General features: G+C 53.2%; 1 protein-coding gene across 1 annotated transcript in view; it reads left to right on the forward strand.

The window, feature by feature from the left end:
* The window catches only part of IGFN1 (immunoglobulin like and fibronectin type III domain containing 1), a 42,633-nt gene extending 17,546 nt beyond the window's left edge, over positions 1 to 25,087 (forward strand). Inside the window, exons 12-24 of the mRNA XM_075910234.1 lie at positions 1,562 to 4,990; positions 6,529 to 6,653; positions 9,585 to 9,720; positions 10,599 to 10,895; positions 12,741 to 13,040; positions 14,863 to 15,036; positions 15,417 to 15,545; positions 16,146 to 16,448; positions 18,348 to 18,436; positions 19,277 to 19,472; positions 20,330 to 20,629; positions 21,083 to 21,409; positions 22,812 to 25,087. Of these exons, the coding sequence (XP_075766349.1) occupies positions 1,562 to 4,990; positions 6,529 to 6,653; positions 9,585 to 9,720; positions 10,599 to 10,895; positions 12,741 to 13,040; positions 14,863 to 15,036; positions 15,417 to 15,545; positions 16,146 to 16,448; positions 18,348 to 18,436; positions 19,277 to 19,472; positions 20,330 to 20,629; positions 21,083 to 21,409; positions 22,812 to 22,825 (5,819 nt within the window). The 3' untranslated portion in view covers positions 22,826 to 25,087. The remainder of the gene's footprint in view (positions 1 to 1,561; positions 4,991 to 6,528; positions 6,654 to 9,584; positions 9,721 to 10,598; positions 10,896 to 12,740; positions 13,041 to 14,862; positions 15,037 to 15,416; positions 15,546 to 16,145; positions 16,449 to 18,347; positions 18,437 to 19,276; positions 19,473 to 20,329; positions 20,630 to 21,082; positions 21,410 to 22,811) is intronic.
* The last annotated feature ends 374 nt before the right edge of the window (positions 25,088 to 25,461 follow it).

The raw sequence follows: 25,461 nt of genomic DNA on the forward strand, positions 1-25,461 counted from the left end.
TCCTGTTAAACTTGCCATAGATACACACCCAGCCAGAACTGGCCTTTCATTCAGCTGGAGCTACTGAGACAGGGCCTCCCTACGGTGTCTCTAGGGCCAACTAGGTTTGCAAACAACATGCCGGCGGACTCAGACAGCCACTAGCTATGGTTGGGATCCACTGGGGGTCCCTTGGCCAACTCGCTATGAGTCTGTCCCTGGCTTCTGGCCACTGCTGGTCCCTGTTGGCTTCGAGCAGACTCCTCTGAGAGATCTCTGAGGGTGTGTCTAGACTACATGCCTCTAGCGACAGAGGCATGTAGATTAGGCTACCTGGCATAGGAAAATGAAGCAGCGATTTAAATAATCGCTGCTTCATTTAAATTAAAATGGCTGCCACGCTGAGCCAATCAGCTGTTTGTCGGCTCAGCGCGCTAGTCTGGATGCACCGCGGTCGACGTCAAAGGCATTTGTTGACCTTCCCGGTTAACCTCATCCCACGAGGCATAACGGGGAGGTCGACAAATGCCTTTTAAAATAATCACCGCTTCATTTTCCTATGCCGGGTAGCCTAATCTATATACCTCTGTCGCCAGAGGCATGTAGTCTACACATACCCTGATTGTCTCCAATACTGGCTGTCCCGCGGGTCTGTTTAGCCGCCCCGGAGCAAGTCCCCTAAGGAGTCTCTGGTGCTCAGCAGAAGCGAGCTGGAAGGGCCAGGCATGAAATTCAGGGAGGAGCATAAAATAGTCGGCTCCAACTGCCATAACGGACTTTCCTGTTGACTTCCACTCTCGGCAACAGCTGAAAACCACAGCATCCCATTGACCTAGATGGGGCTTTGGATCTGCTGGGCCAGAGATGGCTCCCCCACCAATATAAAATCTCTTTAGCTTTTCCCATGGCATAAATTAACCTGACTTTGTTGACCCTTGGGACACTTATGAAAATGGCAAGGAGCTGTGACAGCGAGGGTATGGAAATGTTTGACGGGGAGATTTGTAACAGGGCGTATGAAATCGCTGCGTATGGGTCATAGTTACACACTTTGCCAAGAGTGCTAGCACGTATAAATGAAGCCCCCTTTGTGTATAGTCACCTGAGTAAATAAGAAACGCTGTAAAATAATTGACATGAACTTCTGAAAACTACAATTTCTTTCTGGAGCTGCAGAAGTCGGACTGTCTTTCACACCAGCTTTAAGTCCCTTTTGGGGTGAGAACAGACCCAATTCTACATCAAATGTTGGGCTTTGACTGAGAAACTTTGTGTCTGAAACTTCCACTGGGCACATGCAAAGTTCTGAGGTTGATATATTCTTGGGGTGACTGTCTCCTTGAGGCCAAACATTACATTTCTGCCTTGTGAAATGTCCTGGGATAAAATACTACAAATTGTAGTGCAAAATCAAATGCTCTCGTTTTCCTCCCTTTTGTACAAATTGTTTGTTGCAAGCGTGTGGTGTTTCCTGGGGGGGGGGAGGGGGTTCTGCATTGTGTGAGATTTTTGGTCACTGGTTTCCTCTTGCTTTTGTCTTTTATCTCCCACGGATGGCATCTTCTCCAACCCAACAATGCAGCAGCCGGAGGAAAGAGGACACAGGATGAAGGGGCTGGAACTGATCAAACTGCATGGCAGGCAGATGAAGCGGGTGCTAAGAAACTTGGCCAGAGAGAACATCACTTTAAAAGCACCGGAACGGGCAAAGATGGCCAGTCTGGCAGTAGCCGAGATGGCAGCAGAGAACTTGATGGCTCCTCGGTGGATGCTGATTGGGGATTTGGTTCTCTGGGAAAAGCTGGGCTAACTGGGCAGGTGGGGGAGGGTGGAAGGAGGGGGAAAGATCCGTTTTCTGCAGCAGGGACAGGTGGAGATTCGGTGGCAGATGGGAATAAATTTGGGGGCTTGGCTAGTGAGGAAGATGGACTTGGGGGAAAGATTCATGGGCAGAGTTTGAAGCTAGATGGAGCTGGCAGGGCTGGGGCAGTGGTAGAAGGTGACCAGCATGCTTTTCATGGCAAGGATTCGATGGTGGGCGCAGCTGCGTCTGGCGGTGGACTAGAAGGACGAGGGGGGCTGCGCTCATTAGATGGTAGAGGTTCCACACTTGGTGGTCCTGGGTTAGGAGGCCCAGGAGATGGGGGCTCTCTCCCTGGCATGGAAGGTGGTGCTGGATTTGGAGGAGCAGTGGGCACAGCATCCCTCCATGACAAGGATGGTCCGCCAGGGAGAGCTGGTGGCTCTGGTTCTAGTCTAGGTGATAAAGGGGATGTAGGTTCTCTCTATGGGAACGATGCTCTGCGAGGTGGAGCCGGGGCTGGCATTGAACGAGATGGTGCCGGAGGCAGCGGTGCACTTGGGAGCAGCGGTGCTATCCTCTGGGCAGCTGATGGGGTTGGTGCTGGCTCGGGAGGTGCAGGGGGCACATGCTCCCCCTGGGGTAAGGACAGCATGATAAGGGCAGCTGGTGGTTCTGGTCCTGGTCTGGGTGGTGCAGGGGGCAAGTCAGGAATGGCAGGAGGAGCGGGTGCTGGTCTCTCAGATCTTGCTGGTCTGCATGGTGCAGGGGGCAAGTCTGGTGTGGTAGGAGGAGCTGGTGGTTCTGGTACAGTTGGAGGCGATGTGGGGGGCATGGACTCTCTCTCTGGTAAGGATAACAAGCGAGGGGGACCTGGTGGTTCTGGTCTTGGTCGAGGTGATACATGGGGCAAGTCGGGAATGGCAGGAGGAGCGGGTGCTGGTCTCTCAGATGTCCCTGGGCTGGGCGGTGCAGGGGGCAAGTCGGGAATGGCAGGAGGAGCGGGTGCTGGTCTCTCGGATCTCTCTGGGCTGAGCGGTGCAGGGGGCAAGTCGGGAACGGCAGGAGGAGCCGGTGCTGGTCTCTCAGATGTCCCTGGGCTGGGCGGTGCAGGGGGCAAGTCGGGAATGGCAGGAGGAGCGGGTGCTGGTCTCTCGGATGTCCCTGGGCTGGGCGGTGCAGGGGACAAGTCGGGAGCGGCAGGAGGAGCGGGTGCTGGTCTCTCAGATCTCTCTGGGCTGGGTGGTGCAGGGGGCAAGTCGGGAATGGCAGGAGGAGTGGGTGCTGGTCTCTCGGATCTCTCTGGGCTGGGTGGTGCAGGGGGCAAGTCGGGAATGGCAGGAGGAGCGGGTGCTGGTCTCTGGGATCTCTCTGGGCTGGGTGGTGCAGGGGGCAAGACGGGAATGGCAGGAGGAGCGGGTGCTGGTCTCTCAGATCTCTCTGGGCTGGGCGGTGCAGGGGGCAAGTCGGGAACGGCAGGAGGAGCGGGTGCTGGTCTCTCAGATCTCTCTGGGCTGGGTGGTGCAGGAGGCAAGTCGGGAATGGCAGGAGGAGTGGGTGCTGGTCTCTCGGATCTCTCTGGGCTGGGTGGTGCAGGAGGCAAGTCGGGAATGGCAGGAGGAGCGGGTGCTGGTCTCTCAGATCTCTCTGGGCTGGGCAGTCCAGCCTCCCTTCCCAGCCAGGATGCTCTGCGAGGTGGAGCCAGGGCTGGCATTGAACGAGATGGTGCCAGAGGCAGCGGTGCACTTGGGAGCCGAGGTGCTATCCTCGGAGCAGCTGATGGGGGTGGTCCTGGATTGGTGGGCTTGGGGTCCCTCTCCAGCAAGGATGATATGAAGGGTGGAGCCAGTGCAGGCTCAGCAGGCGCAGGAGGCATGGGCTCGGTTTGTGATCAGGAAGGTATGCTGGCCGGGGCTGGGGCTGCTGGTGCCGGTCGAGCTGACGCGTGTGGCAAGGGAACTGTGATAGGTGCGGTCAAGGCTGCTGGAGATGAGGCTGTAATTGGTGGCGCTAGTGCTGGCGCAGGTGGGACAGGAGGAACACGGTCTCCCCATGGTAGGAGCGGAGTGGTAGATGGAGCCGGGGCTGGGACCGATGCAGGTGGCGATGGTTTGGGCGGTCGTCCAGGGGCCATGGGGTCTGTCTATGGCAGGCTGGGCGGAGCTGGTGCTGGTGGGTTTGGTGCAGGGGGCATGGTGTCTCTCGGTGGCGAGGATGGCATGCGAGGCGCTAGTCTAGGCGGTTCTGGGGGCGAGGGCTCTCTCCGTGCTAAGGACGGGAGGCTAGAGGCAGCTGGCCCTGGCACAGGTGGTGCAGGAAGGATGAGCGCTTTCTCTGGCACGGGCCCTATTTTAGGTGGCCATGGCCTTGGTGGAGCTGGGGCCGGATTGGCAGGTGCAGGGGGCATGGGCTCCCTCCCGGGCAGAGCTGGTGCTAGAGGTGGCCAAGATGGCACTGGGGGGGGAGATGCTGCACTAGGAGGTGCTGACACAGGCCGTGCTGGGGGTGGTGCTGGCTTGGGTGGGGCATGTTCTCACTGCAGCAAAGAGGGTACGCGAGGTGAGGCTGGCGGTGCTGCTGCAGGTGGCCGGGGTGCTCCGGCAGGCCAGGGTTCTGCGCTAAGTGCAGCCAGCGCTGGATCAGCAGACGCCGGAGGCAGGGGGCTTCTCTCTGGTAAGCACAACGGGGCAAGTGGAGCAGAATCTGGTCCAGGCGCTCGTCTCAGTGATGCAGGGGGCATGGAGCCTTTCTATGGGAAGGGTGGTAGGTTTGGTGGCACCAGTGCAGCTGGGGCAGGTGGGCTGGATGCCTCAGAGCTAGGTGGGGCAGGCTCTGGAATGGGTGGTGAGTTCATAGGAGCTTGGGACGTGGGTTCACTTGGTGATGGAGATTCTCTCCCAGGTGGAGCAGCTGTCCGTGGTTGTAAAGGTGATTTAGGAGCCTTGGGGTCCCTTTATGACAGGGAGCCTGCCCTGAGTGGAGCTGCTGTTGGTGCAGAAGGTAAATTACACGGCAGCGCTATTGATGGGAGAACGCCTCGTGTCCATGGTGGAGAGCCACTGAGTTACGATCAGGTGTCAGGCCAGCCTGGTGGAGGCCAGGCTGACGCCAGGAGGGGGCAGATGTCCAGCCACGATGCCAGCCATGAAGAAAACTTGCCAACTAGAAGCCAGAAAAGAAAAGGACGTTTCCTTCGAGACGAAGCAAGAGGTATTTACTCCTCCGTGGCGCCTGGTGTGGTATTAGTGCTCCAATATATGGGAGAAGGATAATGTTGCGGCTGAAACCCAGGCCCAGGAACTTGGAGGCTTTGGGTTCTACCCCGACTTTGCCACAAATGTCCATCGTGATCTTCAGCAAATCACTGGCCCGGATTTTTACAAGTGGTGGCTGCTTTGTGGGGTCTTCCGCCGTGGGTGCCTAACTGGGATCGGTTTACAGCAGGGCCAAAGCTCCCAACTCGGAGCTGAAGTTGCTGGGAGCGATAGCGACTGGGGAAGGGCAGACTTAAATGTTTGTCTCCGCTTCCCCCTCTCTAGTGGAGATAGTAACTTCCCCACTCCTGGGAGGCTGGGAAGAGTCTCATAACTGTGCCTTGAGCGCCTCACCGTAGGTAGGGCCCGACTAAGGGGTGCGCTAGCCGGGCAGCCGCCCAGGGCGCCAACCTACGGGGGCACCCGGCTCCCAGCGGGCTGCAGCAGCCACCTGGGGCGGGGCCCATGTTAACCCCCGCAGCAACGGCCAGCAGCGCCCTTCCCCCCCGCGGCCGCAGGGCCCTGCACGGCCAGGCGCAGCCCGCCCCGGGTGGCCCCTGGCTCCATGCCATCGGCGGTGGTTGGGCCGACTGGGCAGCGCATGCGCCATGTGTCTGCCCACGTGCCTCGGGGGTGGGCCTTGCGCCTGGAGGTGGGGCCGTGCATCCCTGGGGCGGGCCCGCGCATGTGTCGTGCACCCGGAGGCAGGGCCACGCATCCTGGGGGAGGACGGGGGGGGGGCACTGCGCGCCTGGGGCCCAGGGCGCCAAAATGGCTTGGGCCAGCCCTGACGGTGGAACTGGTGTATACTGATGACAGCTGTTAGAAATATGGTGGGACGGCTCTAGAATGCCCCCCCCCCAAGTCCTTCTGACTCCTGGACCACCTTGTGTGCTTTTTCACAAATAAACTGGGGTCCATCTTTCTCCAAGGAAGGTGTCCACCTTTCTTTGGCATCTCCCAGGAGTTTAAAACAGACTCTGCTACAATAGTGTTTCTGATAGTTCACACTCCATTTTCCAACAGCCCTGAGGCCTGCTCAGTGCCAGATGTTCTGGGTTATATGAAAATGCCCATCACATCCATCGCTCATGGTAGTTGGCCTTATCTGACTAATGCACTGAAGTCAAGGAGGCTGCTGATGGGAATAAAGGCGACTTAACTGAGTGCGGATCATGTATATAATGCTGGTTTGTGCCGAGTTGCCTATGGGAATGAGGGAGTGACGTGGGATTTAAGAAGGACGTGCCCACTTAGATAAAACACACTGGGTGATCCTAACCTGATGGATATTGGCATGACTCCAGTTCAGGTGGTATCGGTTTCCACCACCTGAGGCCCCCTGGTGTTTGGGGATTAGGACTATAGAACGTCTCCCTAGAAGAGTGGTGTCCCGTCTGCGTGGGCACTGTTGGACTCAGGTGTTCGTCTTTCCTTGTGTTCGGCTGGTCAGTGCGTTTCCAGCGTGGGCTCTTTTCTTCTCTCTATGGCCAGAGTCCCGTTGCCATCTGGACAAAGGGTTGTCTGAGGTCAGTGCCCAGAAAGGGGAGCCTGCTCTGCCTCCTTCTAGCCTCGCTGACGATCGGGCGGAGGGGATCTGGCTTCGAGATGAACGGAAGGTGCGTGTGCAAGAGCTCGCTGTTGCCTTGGCACTCCAAGGACTTATAGCACTTGCTAGCTACAGCTTGCATGGGACGTGATGGCAAAGCGGTTCCTCGCTCTGCGCCACTTTCCTGTGGCTACAGGTCGGGGTCCCATGTGGTGTTGCCCAGTTTCCACTATAAAGGAAGCAGACTCATAGACTTTAAGGTCAGAAGGGACCATTATGATCATCTAGTCTGACCCCCTGCACAGTGCAGGCCACAGAATCTCACCCACCCCTCCTAGAATAATCCTCTCACCTAGATCTCCGATATTGAAGCCTTCAAATACTTTGAAGGCCCCAAGATGCAGAGAACCCTCCAGCTGTGATCTGTGCCCCATGCTACAGAGGAAGGCGAAAAACCTCCAGGGCCTCTGCCAATCTACCCTGGAGGAAAATTCCTTCCCGACCCCAAATATGGCGATCAGCTAAACCCTGAGCATGTGGGCAATACTAACCCGCCAGACACCCAGAAAGTTCTTTACAGTAACTCCTATCATCCCTCCATTGACCTATTTCCCACTGATAATGAATGGCCAATTAGTTACCAAGATCATGTTATCTCATCAAACCATCCCCTTATCATAGAATCATAGAAGTGGAAGAGACCCCAGAAGGTCGTCAAGTTCAGCCCCCCACTCTAGGCAGAACCAATCCCATCGGGAGGACACGCCTCCCGGGCCACTTAGTCTGATCTTTAGGTGCTTTCACCCAAGCCTGTTCTGGGCTCAAAGGGAATTGGGCAGGTTTCATCTCCACGGGGTCATTTGCATTTTCACAGCTCCACCAGGAGGGTTCCCATAGCATTTTCCTCGATATGGGCAGGGCAGGGGAGGGAAGAGCCACCTCCTTTTGTCTCCACTGCTTAGTATCTAGAGGGCATGGATGTGCTAGATGCGTTCAGGGACACAAAAGAAAGCCAAGGTGCCCGCTTGAGGACATGCTCCTAGGAGGTCTGGACCATCCAAGTGCCTGCCCAATGACATCAATGCTCAGCAACCGCTTCAGATCAGACACATTTGGATGTAATGTCTCAGTACGATGTAGGAGAGAGGTTTGGGTCAGGAGGTCACTCAGGTTGCAGTAGTCCAGAAGAGAAATGATCCAGGTATGGAGCAAGGTTTTAAGAGTAGAATCATAGTAGTGGGGAGAGACCTCAGGAAGTCATCAAGTCCTACTCCCTGCCCAAAGCAAGACCAACCCCCACCAAATCATCCCAGCCAGGGCTTTGTCAAGTCAGAACTTAAAAACCTCTAGAGATGGAGATTCCACCCCCTCCCTAGGGAACCCATCCCAGCGCTTCACCAGCCTCCTTGGGAAATCATTTTTCCTACTATCCAACCTAGAACTCCCCCACTGCAACTTGAGACCTTTGCTCCTCATTCTGTCATCTACCCCCATTGAGAACAGCCTCTCTCCATCCTCATTGGAACCCCCTTCAGGAAGTTGAAGGCTGCTCTCAAATCCCCCCTCATTCTTCTCTTCTGCAGACTAAATACGCCCAAATCCCTCAGTCTCTCCTCATAGGTCATGTGCTCCAGCCCCCTAATCATTTTGGTTGCCCTTCGCTGGACCCTCTCCAATGCGCCCACATCCTTTTTGTAGTGGGGGGGCCCAGAACTGGACACAATACTCCAGATGTGGCCTCACCAGTGTCAACTCACAGGTGCAGGGCCCAACAGGGTTGTGGATTTGCTTCAAGACAGAGTCGATTAGGGTTAGTTGCTTTTATTAATCCCACTATGTTTCTACTATTACAGGCTTAATACTACACAGCTACTGCAAAGTAATACGCCAATAAGCATAGGCAGAGCAGTGAATAAAGGGGGAACAGGCACTTGGAAATGGTTACGCCCCTTCAGTCTGCGGGGACTCCTGTTCCAGTCACCTCGTACCCGGTCACAGATGACGTGGCTCCACTAGGGGGATCCAAGGCACCCTTTGAGGTCTAGGTCCCTGGTGAGACTCCCAGAGAGGCGGGACTGCCAGTGATCTTATACTTTAGCTGTTTACCAAGTGTGCGCGAATTGGCCCAATGCCATTCTCAACATTCCCCCGGGGCTGAGAGTCGAGGTCATGTTATTTATCCCATACGAGGTTCTCAGCTAGCAAGCAAGGGGAGTTTTGGCTGGTGAAGGCTGTCTGGTAAAGAACACCTGGTGTTTGCGCTAGCAGTCCTCAAGACTGGCCTAGATGAAATTTAACCCCTGCAGGCCCACCTATGGCTTACACTATAACCAGTGCCGAATAAAGGGGAATGATCACATCCCTAGATCTACTGGCAACATTCCTCCTAATGCACCCTAATGAGCCATTTGCCTTCTTGGCTACAAGGGCGCCCTGTTGACTCATATCCAGCCTCTCATCCACTGCAATCTCCGGGTCCTTTTCTGCAGAGGAAAGGAGACAGCTTAGCTATATTAGGGCTTGATCCAAAACTGCATGTAGGTCTATCCAATGGATACAAGCTGGTTTCCAAGCGTGCTGTATTTGTGGGCACATCCCTCTTAAGTACCATAAAAAAGGATAATCTTAGATACGTTAACTTTAATGGACTTTGTATCAAGGCCTTGGTGGTTTAATGGATTTTGGATGAGGCATATGTTGGTCCATCAGTGTTGTTGTGAAGTGTCACCAGTTAATTAATCAAATTAAAACACGGTAATTAAGCAATAATGAAAAATGAAAATCTAAATATGTTTGATGAAACTAGGGGGTGTTGACGATAATTTTGCTTCAGTTGAATATTCTTTTTCCAAACAACTCTAGCGTGTTATCCTCTTGCTTTGACTGTCTTAATTTTGAATAGCCATATTAATAAACCACAAAGCCCCTTTGGACACTTTTCCTGCCCAAGTGTTTGAGCGTGCCTGCAAAAAAATTATGTCTCTTTGCCCTTTTTCGGCAGCCAACAGGCCCGGAGGAAGTGTCTTCAGAAAAAGAAGATCTGGTCCACAAATGGAGCACAGGGAAAGATAGTCTTGCTGGAAAATGCAAGTTTGAAGCTGAAGGAGAGAAAACGGAAGCCTCGATTTTTGTGGAAGGCAAGTCTGTTCAACTCGCTTCACTGCCTAGTAGTGCTGAGCTGGTAGCAAAGCAGTATGCATGCTCCTGTTCCTGATGCAGGAGCCTGCACATGCTTGAATGTCAAGCGGTGTTTCCAAAAGGAGTGGTTTGGTTCGAAGGCTGGCCTGGCAGTGACAGAACTGCAGTGGAATGGGAGAGAGATGGGTTGCGTCTTGGCTCTAGTGCCCATTTTTGGGAAGGAGAGCGGGCTTTTCCTAACTAACTGCCAATGCGGCCGCAAACGCGCACACCCAGGGTTTATTGCATGTCATATCCCAGGTTTGAGTTTGGGTGGACACAAAGAGAGAAAATGTGAAGAAAAATGGGGAAATAGAAGGAAAACCAGCCGGTGGGCAGTGGTGGATGTAGCCATTGTAATGCAAATTTAATACCCACGAGACCTGAAGAGACAGAATGGAAAGCAATGTCGCTCTTAAACCAGCCAAGACGTCTCTGTAAATTACACCCCTCCCTCCGGTGCGCTGCACTGTTAGCCGGAAGGGCTGGACCAGCTGGGGCACGTAATCAGAAACTGTCTCTGAGTTCGCATGTGCGCTTACTGCTGTTGGATGAGACTCACCCCAGGGCAGGAGCAAGAACAAAGTCCCGGCATTGGGCCAGGCGCTAACTTTCTGCAGCGGGTGCACTGCCCACATCCCCAGCATACAGTAATACGATTACAAATTACGATCCAGAGCCTGGGAGATCTAGAGTCCCACCTGCCATGTGTTCGGTCCCAGGGACTCTCGTTGGGATCAGGCCCAAGAGCAGCAGGTTGGACAGGGTTGAAAACCTCCAGCGGCAGCTAACCCAGCGTGAGTTTCCTCCTTTGACTTCTGTTTGTTAATGAATGTAGATTCTCCCACCGTTGACAAGGCTCTTCTGGGAAAGCTGATGAAGGAGCCCTTGGTAGTCAAGGCAGGGCAGAACGCCACCGTCAAAATCCCATTCGAGGGCCGGAAGCCGGTCAGCGCCGGATGGTTAAAAGACGGGGCCGAGCTCCTGGCCGATGCCAGGGTCCATATTGACAAGGGGGACAACTTCACCCGGCTGTTCATCTCCAGCACCAGGAGGATGGACTGCGGGGACTACAGCGTGAAGCTGAAAAACGAGAGCGGGGCCCTGGAGGCCAGCGTGAGGCTGGAGGTGATAGGTGAGAGCCTCAGGAGTCCTCCACCTCGGGCTCCGAGGGAAGTCCTTGTAGGTTGGTTTTGGGATCTCTCCCGCTGAGCCTCCAGAGACAGGCTTGCCTAGTGCCATGGCGCACGCAGAAGCAGCCCCTCTTCGGGGCTGTTACAGAGCACCGCTAGGAAGGATCTCTGAGAGCCGGCCGGGTTCATTCCTCCCCACCTCACCCACGTAAACTGAAAGGAGACAAGGTGCCGAGCGACTCCCAAAAGTGACCAGTGCCTGCGGCTCCCACTGACTTTAATGAGACGTGGGCCGCTTGGCACCTTCGGGAGCTGCTCAGTGATCTCCAGGATTGAATGGCAAAACGTGCAATGGGGTGTAGATCTCCCAGGCCTGTCCTTGCTCCTTTATTGGCTCCCTCCCGACTTGTCTCCCCATCGACCTACATGGGTCCGACACCCAAAAGCCATGCACAGGAGGTTTGCGTTGGCATCTCAGCAGCTGGGAAAGAAGGGCAGGAGGGAAGTTGCCACATCACTTGACGTAACTTTGTCATGCCTAGTAATTAGCAGAAGATTAAAGACTTCCAGGTGGATTAGCCAAATTAAGATCATCTCCCTCACTTTCTAAATGATACAGTTTACTTCTGCATCCCCCTTTTTGCACTGAAACTCAGCCCCTTAGAGCTACAGGAACTTAAGTGTAAAGGTCAAATAAAGATCAGTCATTTCTCCAGGAAGAAAAATGCCAACTAAAAATGCCAACTAGCTCAAATGCACCTACCAAAATCCAAGTAATTACACCGAGGTGATAAATCACTACGATAAATAATCAATTCTCTTAGGGTAAATCTAAACTACATGGCTCCGTCGACGGAGCCATGTAGATTTGTTTTTTTGGCAAAGGGAAATGAAGCCGCGATTTAAATAATCGCGGCTTCATTTAAATTTACATGGCTGCCGCACTGAGCCGACAAACAGTTGATCAGCTGTTTGTCGGCTCAGCGCGCTAGTCTGGACACTCCCCTGTCGAAATGAAAGCTTTTTATCGACCTCCCCGGTAAACCTCATCCTACGAGGCATAGCGGGGATGTCGATAAAGGGCTTTCAGGTCGGTGCGGGAGCGTCCAGACTAGCGCGCTGAGCCGACAAACAGCTGATCAGCTGTTTGTCGGCTCAGCGCGGCAGCCATGTAAATTTAAATGAAGCCGCGATTATTTAAATTGTGGCACAGCTCTGTAGGGCAGGCACTCGTAGAAAGTGGAACGGCTTCCCAAACGCAGATGGACAAACTCAAAATTCAGCATCGGCTTGGTTTAGATTTGGCTCCCGTTTAATCCATGCCACCTGCATTTGTGGGGGTGACTCCCTGCTTCTGGGTTTCATCCGTTTGTATGTGATACAAAACTGGGACTTGACGAGGATGTGTCTGGCTTTGGTTTGTCGGGGTTTCGGTTGGGTTTGGGCTTTTTGGCAAACCAGAAATGGGCTCCTCTCACCTGAACACCCCCGGTTTGGGGTAAGCTTGATAAATGGCTCTAGTCTGGAGCCATCTCTGGCCCTAAAGGAAATGGAAAGGTTCTTAAGAACACGTCCTAGTATACATGTGTCTAGGTCTTGGTCAAGTCAAAGGGAGTTACTTTGATGAAGTATCCCTGGCAATGATCAACTCTGGGAAGAGCAGACTGGATGATCCAAGCCCTGCTCTCCTAGTAGATGGCTGGATGTTTAATCAAGCAATCTTACTAGTGTTAATTCGGCTGCCGTCTCTGCCAGCTGACCCCGAGTTGCCTAGCTTGAGTAGCAAGAGGTCATGCTCAAGAACAGATGTAGGACTTTTTGCTCCCTGTTTTTCCTTCTCCTTTCAGACAAGCCACAGAAACCCAGGGGCCCCATAGAGGTGGTGGACAGTTCCACAACGGGCATAACCATCCGATGGAAGCCCCCCAAGGACGATGGGGGCAAACCAGTGCAGAACTACATTATAGAGAGGCAGCAGGTGGGCAGAAAAACCTGGGTGACGTTGGGCGAAACCAGCAGGAACAGCAGCACTTTCACTACCAACAAGGTGGAGCGAGACAAAAGCTATTGCTTCAGGGTGCGCGCAGTGAACGCAGAGGGAACCAGCGAGTCGCTGGAGTCAGATGAGGTGATGGCTTCAGCCAAAGGTAAGAGGAAGAACCTTGTGAAGACACATCTTCCAGTCAGGTGAGGCTATGTCCAGACTACATCCCTCTGTCGACAGAGGGATGCAAATCAAGCACATCGAAACTGCTAATGAAGCAGGGATTTAAATATCCTGCACCTCATTAGCATAAACATGGCCACCGCTTTTTTTCTAAACAGAGTTTTTTTCGGAAAAAAAAGCAGTCTAGATGCGGATCTGTCGAAAATAAAGCCTTTTTTGACAGATCCTGTATTCCTCAAAAAATGAGATTTACAGGATCTGTCGAAAAAGGCTTTATTTTCGACAGATCCACGTCTAGACTGCCTTTTTTCCTAAAAAACTCCGTTTTGAAAAAAAAAAGCGGCAGCTATGTTTATGCTAAAGAGGCGCAGGATAGTTAAATCCCTGCTTCGTTAGCAATTTCAATGTGCCTAATCTGCATCTCTCTGTCAACAGAGAGGTGTAGTCTAGACACACCCTGAGACTCCCATTCTGAAAGCCGAAGCTGAATGAAAATAGCATATTTGGGGTTTTGCTCCAAATCTGAACTTTCTCCCAGTTTGAATGGAAGGTTTGGAAGCCTGACTCTTGTCAACTGAACGCGAACGTGGTTGTCATGGGGTGTGGCTGGGGATTGTTCCCTTGTGTGCTGATCATGCCACTGATACCTGCCATTTTTTGTTGTCTGGAGTTCCACACTAGCCTGTCCTGTTGGGCCAGATCCTCTGCCATAACCAGATAAGGCACAGAGTTGGGGTAATCATCCCCCAAAGAGCAATGCAGGCACTGAACCACTTTAGCTCTGGGAGAATGCAGTTCTAGGGCACAGCACCCACAAAACCAGCTCCCGAAAAGGATTATCTCCCCTCCATAAATCTGTCTTTGTGTCAAAGTTTAACACGGGGAAAGCTCATGTGTACAGTCACCCTCTTTATCAGTGAAAGAGAAATATGCACACTGGTTGTTCCTCCAAGTAAGAGTTATTTGTTTACTACCAAGCCTGTTTACTACTGGGCTTGGTAGTAAACAAAAATGTTTTATTAAGTACCAACAGTTGGATTTAAGTGATTGCAAGTGAAAACAGACAGATCAAAGTAAGTTATTACATTAAAATGAAAAGAAAATGCATCGCTAGTCATTCATTAAAAAACTTATTACAAGCAAATTCTTACCCTAAAGATCTGTTCTTATTTCAGGCATAATTGTCAGGTCAGAGACTCTTTTACCTTCACCTGGATCTCCAGTCCTTTGTATCCTTTTGGGTTTTCTAGGCCAGATGAAGACAAAGGGCTGATAGCTTCTCCTGGCTTAAATAGTCTTTCCCCCAGGGCGGGAACTTTTCGTTTTACATCCCCCCCTTCCATGCAAAAATACTAGAGTCAAAATGGAATCCCAGTCACAGGTGGCATGGTCACATGTATCACTTGCCCAATCGCCTTTGGACTTGCAGGACAAACAAGCTCCGGCCAAGGTAGAGTGCCTCTGTCTCTGATAGGCCATGCTAAGCTGGAGGAGCCTCCTGCCTGTGGTGGGTGCAGAGCTGCTCCAGCTCCCACCAGTGAATTGAAACTGGTAAGCCACACCATTAAGGGTGAGACTTACTGGTTAACCTTTGACATCCCTACTCTGGACAAGCTCCTCCTCCATGCTCCCATCATGGAGCTGCCCTGCAGTGCAGAACACTGAATCATAGGTCTCACTTCTACCTTCAGAAGGTGACTCATCTGAATACACATTTGGGGAACCCTGGCAGAACCAACCCATTCTTGTCATACGATGGAGCAGAAATGCCTGTTAATAACGAAGGGCTAATCTTTTCCTAGCTTTCCCTGGCCTCCCTGCTCCGCCTATGATTGTCAGTGCCAGCAAAGAGTCCATCAAGCTCTCTTGGACAACACCTCCTAAAACTGGCAATTCCAAAATCCTGGGGTATGTCGTTGAGAAACGCAAGAAAGGCAGCAGCATCTGGACACCCATCACTGACCTGCCAATAGCAGGTAAGCAGCAGAGAGCTCGGAACAAGCGGAAAGACTGTAGGAAGGCAAGAAGACTAAGCTAGGGGGAGAGGTAGATACACTGGAGGGCAGAGATAGGATCCAGAGTGACCTAGACACATTGGAGGATTGGGCCAAAAGAAATCTGATGAGGTTCAACAAGGACAAGTCCAGAGTCCTGCACTTGGGAGGGGAGAGCAATGTGCTAATGACAGCGGCGGTGGGGGGAGGGCTTCTTTGGCTCCTCCGTGGGTGTTCCTCGGCAGGAAGCGGGTAGACTGGGCAGTTCCCTGGGGTGCAATGAACGGATGGAAGAATTGTCCCGCGATACCCTGCTGCGGAGACCGCTGATCCCAGCCTGAACCTGATCTTTCCTTCCACAGGCAGGCAGTGGGTGGTGGCGGGGCTGCAGGCGGGCCTGCAGTATGAATTCCGCGTGGCTGCTGTCAATGCCGCAGGGGCGGGCGAGGCCAGTGCGCCGTCGGATGCCGTCTTTGCTCGAGATCCCATGAGTAAGTGGCCCATTGTCCTGGATAGGGGGCACTGAGAGAGGAGGAAATGGCCAAGGAGGTGAATCCAGGGGTGTCTGGTACCCAGAAAGCAATGTGGATCTGTAACCCACAGCTAGGCACTTAGACCACTTTCAGCCACAGATAACAACAAGAGACCTCTCCAGCCTGGGCTGGCTTTATAGCTCAGGCTGTCGTGGCTCTTCTGCTAAGCTCCCGAGGTCCCAGGTTTGAATCCCCGCGGTGGTTACGTATATTTTTAAAATGCATCGGTGGGACTATAAAATACATCCTCAGGAATGCACTGCAGGGAATGGGGCGGGATTCCTCAATATGGGGGAGGGGATGTGGGGCAGGCCCCACAGGGGCTGCAAGGGTCAGGGGCGAGATCACCCTGTGTGGCGTGGAACGTGGAGTGGCCTTCCCAGTGTGCTGCGGAGCGGGTGGGAGCAGAGTCCCAGCACAGTTCCGAGGGGGAACAGACTCCCAGAGGCGCCCGGGCCGTGCCTGGCTGGATAGCCAGTGCAGTCCCCAGGGGCATGGATGAGGGCTGGGGGCAGGAATCCGAGGACACCAACGTCTCAATAAACGTTCCTTTTCCAGAGCCTCCCGGGAGAGTGCGGGACCTCAGGGTGACTAGCACTGATGACACCAGCATCACTCTGGCCTGGATGAAGCCCGACTCAGAGGCAGGGGGGTCTGCCACGGGCTACCAGGTGGAGAAGCGATCCTCTGACAGCCTCAAGTGGGCCCAGTGCACGGCTGCCCCCGTAGAAAGAACTAGCTATACGATTAGAGGCCTGCGGGCCAGAGAGACGTACTGCCTCCGTGTGAGGGCCGTCAACGAGGGAGGCCTAGGGGAAGCGGTAGCTCTGGACACTTGCATCCGAACCGGGCCTCCCGCTGGTGAGTCAAACCACACTGCCCCGAAAAGCCGTCCTCGTCCTACGGGTACCAGCCAGGGGCTCTCCCTCCCTCCATTAGCAGCCCTGGCGGCTGGAGACTCAAACTGACCCTTGAGCTATGGCCACGCAACCTGGGGGTCGCTGGGGCACCGGGACCTCTTGTAGCCGAGTATCTCGGCCTGTAGGGGTGGACACAAGTCATTTCGCTCCTGTATTCCTTGTGCAATCAGTCTGAGGGGGTGGTGGGGGCATGTTAGTCTGTAACTTTAAAAACAGCGAGTCGTCCTGGAGCACCTTAGGGTATGTCTGCACTAGCCCCCTAGTTCGAACTAGGGAGGCTAATGTAGGCATTTGAACTTGCAAATGAAGCCTGGGATTTAAATATCCCACGCTTCATTTGCATGTTCCCGTCCAGTCACCATTTTTAAATCCCACTAGTCCGAACTAACTGCCCGCGGCTACACGCGGCAGTTAAACGGTAATTCAAACTAAGTCCTTAATTCAAATTAACTGTTACTCCTTGTGGAATGAGGTGTAACAGTTAACTCGAAGTAAGGACTTAGTTCGAGTTAACGTTTGACTGCCGCATGTAGCCATGGGCAGTTAGTTTGGACTAAGGGGATTTTAAAATGGCACTCAGACGGGAAGATGCAAATCAAGCGCGGGATATTTAAATCCTGGGCTTTATTTGCAACTTCGAATGCCTACGTTAGCCTCCCTAGTTTGAACTAGGGGGCTAGTGTAGACATACCCATAGAGACTAACAGAAATACAGACTCATGTGCGTTCATGGGCAAAACCCACTTCCTCAGCTGAGCTGGAGAGGAACAACAGAAACCCAGACTTTTATAACAGAAAAAGAAATGGGGGGAAGGTACCTGTCAATTGTAGGACCAGTGTGAATGAGGCTAATTAATTGGGCTGGAAGTATTCTAAAACTCTGGGTTACTGTTATTCCTCTCCAGCTGATCTGAGGAAGTGGGTTTTGCCCATGAAAGTGCACGATTCGATGTGTTCTTCTGAGTCTCTAAGGCTACGTCTATCCTGGAGATAACCCGAAATAGCTATTCCACGTCTTTTGAGTGCACCAGTTATTTTGAAATATAACGGGCTCGCTATTCCGACATCCCTGTAAACCTCATTCCACGAGGAGTAAGGCACGTTTCAGAATAGCAATTTATTTTGAAATAAGTGCTGTGTAGACAGCGCTAAATTTCAAAATGAGGTATTTCGAAATGGACTCAAAATCAGCTTCACAATGTGCATAGCTCAAATTGCATCGCTTATTTCGAGCTACGGGTGCAGTGTAGACATACTCTGGGAGGCCTCCGTGGTTTCTGGTAACATGCACCACCCTGCAGGTCACTCAAAACGTGGGTTCTGGGGCTGTCACGTGGACTGTTCACTATTCCCTATGCACTATTTACACCGTGGTGTTGGGCACCCAAATCGCATGTTAACTGGCTGACTCCCCAGCCCTCAAAGAGCTGTGCAGATGGCCATGCTAATACTCTGGAAAGCAATGCTCTTGTGAGCAGACACAGGGACGAGTGTTCGTAACCCTTTTCTTTTTCACAAACCTGACTGTGACCAAACCTTCAGTGGTGTGAATGTGAAAAGCAAGTGAAAGAGGTCTCGGATATCATAGAGAAGACTTCCTGGTTTGTATCCCAACAGCTGTGAATACATTTTGGGTAGTATTTCCCTCTCTTAAGTCACCATCCCTACGTACGCACGGAAAGACAATGCTTGGCGCGTGCTCTGGATTTTTTCACTTGGACAATCGGTCAGACAATGGAACCCTGGACGTGCTACTCCAAGCGCACGTGGGTTCCACTCTGTCGGCAGCCTTGTCACTAGATGCGGCTTTTAATGGTGTTCGCTATTTTTTGCCTTCCAGTTAGTCCCAAGTTCTTGAGAGACGACACCATGAAAAACTTCATGATCGTGAAAGTGGGCGGTTGCATCCGAGTGCACGCTCCCTTTGAAGTAAGCACCAAAGCGCGTTTGCTAATGGGCTTCCAAACAGTTGCATGCGGTCAGAAAGAACTAATCGAAGTCCTGGGCTTGATTCTGCTGCAGCATTTTCGGCAGGTCATCTGATTGGTTTGCCCTTCGTATACATTCCCCTCTGGGCAGCTGGAAGAGTCGTGGTTCCAAACACGGGGCAGGAGCCTTGTGACGTTCAGAAGTGCAAAGTATCAGCACCGAGGTCTCAGATTTTGATGTGGCGGAGAATCGCCCGCCCGCCCCTCCCTTGCTTTCCTTGGGTAGGAGGTTGGCAAAGCCCTCTTGGGTGGGTTCATCCGACTCAGCAGCATGAGCAGCGATCGTGCGTGTTGGCTCATGAAAGCAGCACAGATTTGATTCCAAGATCCAACCTCTGACTCTTGCGGGTTGGCAGAGGCTGGGTGCGCCCTGGATGAGGAGGTCTGGGTTTGGTGCCTGCTGAAGAGGAGAGGAGCGACCCATTTGCCTGATCTCGAGGTGGCACTGAGGGGTGCTACAGGGAGCCATGCCCTGCTCAGCCAGGCTGAAAGACAGGCACTGCAAGGTGGCATCAGACGGAAAAAGCGCGAGCTTCCTTTCCTCCAAAAAGCAGCAGATGCTTTTAATAGGGCTGCTCTTGCTTATCTGTCAGCCCTAGCCGCTGAGCTGATCAATATTGTGAAGCTGGAATAGCTCCGGGCAGCCCCTCGCTCACTGGCCATGGTTCCAGGGCCAAAGAAGCAAGCTGGCACTAAGGAAACCTTGGAGGCCAAAGCGAGGAAGCGCTGTGTGATGCAAAGGAGAAGCAGATTCGCTTGTAACCGCCTTGCTCTTTCATAGGCCTCCCCCACCCCAGAGGTGATCTGGCTGAAGGACCGGCTCCCTCTCCCCAGCAGGGCCGTGGTGAGCACCAGAGATGGCCTCAGCCAACTCCTGATCCCATCCGCTGGGTTTTCGGACAGCGGGCTCTATACTATCGTGCTTCAAAACGACCAGGGGAAAAAGGAATCTTTCTGCTTCCAAGTCCAAGTGGCAGGTACCAGGCACGGCAGCTTGGCTGGAGGGTTAACGCGGCGGGAGAGGATCCAGCTCGGGACTGAGCAGAGAATGATGGCTTTAGATGGCGTTTAGCCCTGTGGACAAGGAAAGAGCAAGGGAATACAATCTTCCAAAGATGGCAGGCCAGGGGCCGGGGGTACTGTCTGACATGGATACTGTCACCCATCGCCTTACATTGCTCTCCACCACCCAGCCCCGGGGTAGCTGTATTCTGTTAGAGGCCCTGGCTTGTATCCTCTTACAGAGTCCATACCACAGCCAGGTGTGTCAGTCCATGGCAGGGCTCCGCGAATGTCGCTTAGCAAATGGAACAGAGCACCCGGGCCCAACCATGAGAACGCTACAGCCCTGCCCACTGCTTTGTTAACACTTTGTACAAGCACAGCTGCACCAACTATCGTGAGAAGGGTCAGAGGCGACACTGGGACCGGCCAGGTAATGGTGAGCTTCCCTTCATCTCAGTGGAAGGGTTTGTACATGCAGAGCAAACAGAGCCTCTAACGACCATCTCGTTAAACACAAGGGTGGTGAAGCACCGGAGTAAATTGCCCAGGGAGGTTGTGGAATCTCCATCCCTGGAGATATTTAAGAGCAGGTTGGACAGACACCTGTCGGATAGTCTAGAAGTGCGTGGTCCTGCCGTGGGGACAGAGGACCGGACTCAATGCCTTTTCGAGGCCCCTTCCAGCTCTAGGGTCTGTGTGATACTATGATAAGTTTATCCGGCCACACTGCTCAGAATAGCTGACCGCCATGCAGTTTATGAGTTGTTACACCATTCCTAAACCTACCACTTTCTCTCCTCCCTCCATACTAATTGTCTTCCTTTTGTAGATATCCCACAGCCCCCCGGCCTTGTTCGTCTGCAAGAGAACGTCCTCAATACGGTGACGGTGATGTGGGACCCGTCGCCGACAGAGAAGTGGGAACAGAACCTGTACTACACGGTCCTGAAAAGTGACTCCAGCAAGGGCTCGTGGCAAGTGGTGCGAGACCTGATCTACACCACCAAGTGTACCGTCACCAACCTTCTCCCCGGCCGGGCGTATTACTTCAGGGTGGTGGCCAAAAATGGCATGGGCACCAGTGACCCATCTGGAACGGCGCAGCCCTGGATCGTCCGGAAGGAAAAGGGTAAAAAGGCGTTTAAGAGACTGTGTGGTCGGGTGGGTCCTACTCCCCGTGCACCCATAGGGAAGGGTGCCCCCTGCTGGGCATGAATGTCTGCAAACCAGTGGAAACGGGGAAGCCAGATTTCTCCATTCCCACCTATCGACCTACTGCCAAGAGAATTCATTTCTAGGAAATACTGCGGGTAGACGAACTCTACAGGGGCCATTCCCTGGAATTCCCAGGCGCAATGACTGGAGTCTCGGTACAGCAGAGCGAGCCAGGGCCCTACACCTATGGCCGCCGCGTGGCAATTCACAGAAGGAGCCACCTGACCCAGGGAGCCAGGCCCCGGCTCTTTGGCAGGCAGAATGACAAATGCAGTGATTCAGTGCAGGGGGGGGGGGACGGCTGCGTCTTCCTCCCGCCGTTAACCCCAGGGGCTCCCCTGAGTGTGTGTGTGTGTGTTTCTTACAGAGGAGTTTCAAGTCCGGCTGCCCAAGTACAGGAGGGTGAATCGAAATATGCCCCCGAGATTCCTCGTCCGGCTGAAGCCCCACGTGGTGACCACGGCCGCCGACTGTTACATGAGCTGCGCAGTCGGTGGCTACCCAAAGCCGAAAGTCACCTGGTACAAGGACGGCAGGAATCTCTCCAGAGACCCCGCCTTCTTCAGCACCGATGCCTGCGGTGTCTGCTGCCTGGTGATCCCCGCCGTCACCAAGCGAGACGAAGGCGAGTACGAGGCGGAGGCCAGCAATGCCGTGGGCCGCGTGGCCAGCAAAGCCAGGCTCCTCATCAAAGGTAAAGACTCCGGCCAAGCCTCGGTGCCTGTGGGCTCGGCGCGAGAGTGGCAGCAAAGTGAGCTCACAGCGGGGCTGCGCAGATACCCGCTGCCGCTGGGGGAGCCCAGAGCCTGTGGAGGAAGGGCCGTAAAAAGGAGCCTATTGAAGGATGGTCGCTATCCAGCTCCCACGGGTGTGTAGACGTTCATGCCCAGCAGGGGGCACCCTTCCCTATGGGTGTATGGGGAGTAAGACCCACCCGACCACGCAGCCGTGGCTACTGCTATAGCCACCAAGCCACGCTCAACATGCTGGGCGTCAGACGAGATACCTGGTGATCTCTCTGGCCCTCAGCTTCGGTCACCCTCAGGATGGTCCCTGGCTCCTTGTCTTCTATGTGCTACTTGCCGTGGGGCATAAGACGGCATTGCAGTGCCACTTGCGAACGCCTACCACAAGGCATCAGTTACCACTTCAACACAACTTCATCTGCACTCTGTAGTGCTTTCCTGAGCTTACGCATAAATCCACGAGTGACGGGGAATAAAAATTAAGCACAGGCAGAGGAGATAGGCTTTCAGCTGAGACTGGAAAGTAGATGGCGAGTCCCAGATGTCCAGGCTAGACGAGGTCATTTTCACGATCTGATCTGACCTCCTGCAGAACACAGGTCATCAGGGAGCCACGGATCCTTGGTTCGAGCCCATAACTTCTGGCAGGGCTGGCGCAGATCTTGTAGCTAGTCCATCCAGCCTTGGGCGAAGGACGTAGAGTCACAGGGAAGCTCTGTCAGGTGGCAGAAGCGTCAAGACAGAAGAGTCTTGTGCCAGGCAGAGTGAGATGGGGTGAAAGTCGTATTCAGTTGAAACGGTCCCTGTGTTGATTCCATCCCGTTACCTCTACTTACCCCACCCTACTGCTGCCTCTTCCTCCATGGGTATGTCTCCACTGGGCAGCTTTGATGGAGCGAGTCATCCTGGACGTACATGAGCAGCAAGGCCCTGCCGCCACCCCAGGGCTGGAATTCCACGGCCATTGGCAGGGAGCTAGCTGGATCCTAGTTCAGAGATAGCAGAGAAAAGGCAGGTGAAGACTCAAGCTAGCCCGGGAGCGACCCAGTCGCATCTCCTGCGTGCAGCGTAGACGTACTCAGAGGAGCTTCTGCCTTCTCCTCATCGTGTTTGGCTAAACTATGGCTAAGGGGATCTACCTACTGGGTTAAATGAATGCTTGCGGCAATTCAGCACACCTGAGATTACACCCGGGAAGAACTGGGCCCTTTTCGTAATGTAACCTTTCCTCAGAAATCCCCCTTCTACCCCTCCACGCTTTCAGCTCTTCTGTCTGCTTCCAAACAGGCTGCGTCATTCCAGCACTGAGAGCCTCATTTATCTCCCTCCCTCTCCTTCTCTCCCTTCTAGATCCCTCCATCTGAAGTGCCCCACCTGAGGCCAGCTCTGCACAGCCAGCCAAATGGCAAAGCTTTGAGTTCGAGCTGACCCAGCACCAAAAGCTACCTAGCTAGTTTAATTGCCAGCGGCCAGTCTCAGGTGGTCTCTTGTTTTCTGGCCCGTTGGTTGTAGCGTTGAGCGTTGTGCTGCATGTGTGTGGCAGAAAACAAAAGCTTTTAGAGCAGAAAAGTCTGCAGCGGGGATGTATAATCTGTACGGCAACCCTCCGAAGAGGGGAAAGATGGCCTTCAAAATGATTAGGGGGCTGGAGCACATGACCTACGAGGAGAGGCTGGGGGATTTGAGCTTGTTTAGTCTGCAGAAGAGAAGAGGGAGGGGGGATTTGATAGCAGCCTTCAACTTCCTGAAGGGAGGTTCCAAAGAGGATGGAGAGAGGCTGTTCTCAGTGGCGGCAGAACGAGGAGCAATGGTTTCAAATTGCAGCGGTCTAGGTTGAATATTAGGGAAAATGGTTTCCCTAGGAAGCACTGGGATGGGTTCCCTAGGGAGGGGGTGGACTCTCCATCCCTAGAGGTGTTTAAGTCCCAGCGGGGATGGTTGAATTGGGATGTAGCTGTATCCTGCACCCACAGCATCTCCCCCCCGCCTTTGACCCAGTGCCGTTAGAAGGCTGAAATGTTGCATGCGACTTCACCCGAGCCATTGAGACTGTGCTGAGCAGTTTGGTCGCCGAATGGAGACAGAAGGCAGCAGTTTCTGATGAAAGCACCGAGATCGAGAGCGCGTCGTTGACACGGTGCCAAAGCCGTGTCTGAGTGACAGATTCATAGGACACAGGACAGAGCCAAGACTCGGCCACGGGTGACCCCTGGATCCTCACACAGCCAGGCAAATGCTTGCATGGGGCTGGCTCTATTGAAGTCCCCCCTCCTGTTCGTGCTTTCCTTGATCGTGTTTTGCACTAGCGATGCCCAGAAATGGCAGCGGCGGGTCCAGGAGAATGGACGTAATGAAAGCCCCAGAGAAGGAGTGGAGTTTGCTTTTCAAAATAAAAACAGCAGCTAACTCGTGAACGTCGTGTTCACAAATCCCCCAGCCTCTCCTTGTTCACCCAACCCCTTTTATTTGTGTGTTAAGGGCCACCTCCTCCTTACATCAGACCTGCTGAGCTGCCTGCCACCTCTTGATGGGATAACCGGTCTCCCTACGATCCCACAGGGTTGCCTGTCACGATCGTATCCGAACACCTATGAGGCAGGGGCAGAATGACGGATTGGGATGTCCGATTTATATCTGCGTATGCAAATTAGAGAGAGACAAAATATAAGATACACAAACCCCCATGCTTCAAGGCACAAAACAGCCACCAGCTGATGCGGTCAGGACGAAACATCCTTTATGGGCATCTTACTCCTCCACGTGTATCTTTCTTTGACGTGACTGGGCCTAACCACTGACAGAGACAAACTATTGGATTAGGAGGGCTCCGTATCTGATCCTTTCTGCCAAACCCAAGGTTCCTGGCTCCTTAATGATGGGTCCTGCATCCTTCTCAGACCTAGACGGAGAACTTAGAGATGGTGGCCGAATTGCCTTTCCGGTGTCTTTGCCATGGGAAGGGCAGTCTGATTGGGTTTGATGTGTGTCTACCATTGCGTGCAGGTGCAGAGCAAAGACCTCAGTGGCGCAGCCACAGACCATATAGGACGGCACCTGTAAAACTACTGATAGCGGAGGTGCCCTGGTGAAACACTTTAGTGGAAAACCTGTGAGAGTCTAGCAGGTCTGAAATCAAACAAAGCAAAGGCCAAAGGAGGTCAGCAGCTGACACACGGCATGAAATTGACTAGGTTGGAAGTGTCTTTTAGCTCCATTAACTGCAAATCAGAAAATGCATTTAAAGCCCAAATATAAAAAACAATGAAGTTTTCCTTCTCTCTTCAGTCCTAATACTTGCAACAGATATCTACTCACTGGGGAGAGAAAGGTGTCTGCTTCACACGATCTGTAATGTTTTTAACTGCACAACATCCGTGTGAGGCAGGGCAGAGACATTAAGTGACGTGACCATGACCATAGAGGAAGTCTGTGTCAAAGCAATGGCATGATCCCAGGTCTCTCGCTAGTGTCCTGTTCCCTGGATCATCCTTGCTCTTTGGGACTGAGGTTCTGAAACTACTCTCTGAAAACCTCCAGTTGTAGGGAATATGTTTGGTCTTGGCTATGTACAGCCGGATTAATGTGCACATTCTATTAAATAATCGGTGGTTTGCCTCTCCCAGTGAGAGCAGCACCCTCAGGGCTTCATTTCTTAAATGAACAGACCACATGGGAGGGATGCTGGGGCCTGACCCTTTCTGGGCATGAACTGGAAACCAAGTCTCAGATCCCAGACAAGCTCCTGAGGCGAGAACACGGACCTGTGCAGTGCTCTCACTCTGCACGTGCATAGCCCTGTTCGCTGCCTGGGACCTTAGAAAGGCAGGTTCTGTTATTATTATCCCCATTTCACAGAGGGGGAAACTGAGGCGTGACCAGCCCAGAGTCGTACACTGAGTCAGCACCACAGCTAGGATAGAAACCAGGAATCCTAACGCCACCTCCCTCTTAGTCCTTTCCTGGAGCTCTTGGAACTATGGTGCGTGTTTCGATAGTAAAC

Source organism: Pelodiscus sinensis, chromosome 27 (assembly GCF_049634645.1).
Source record: "Pelodiscus sinensis isolate JC-2024 chromosome 27, ASM4963464v1, whole genome shotgun sequence".
Taxonomy (NCBI): domain Eukaryota; kingdom Metazoa; phylum Chordata; order Testudines; family Trionychidae; genus Pelodiscus; species Pelodiscus sinensis.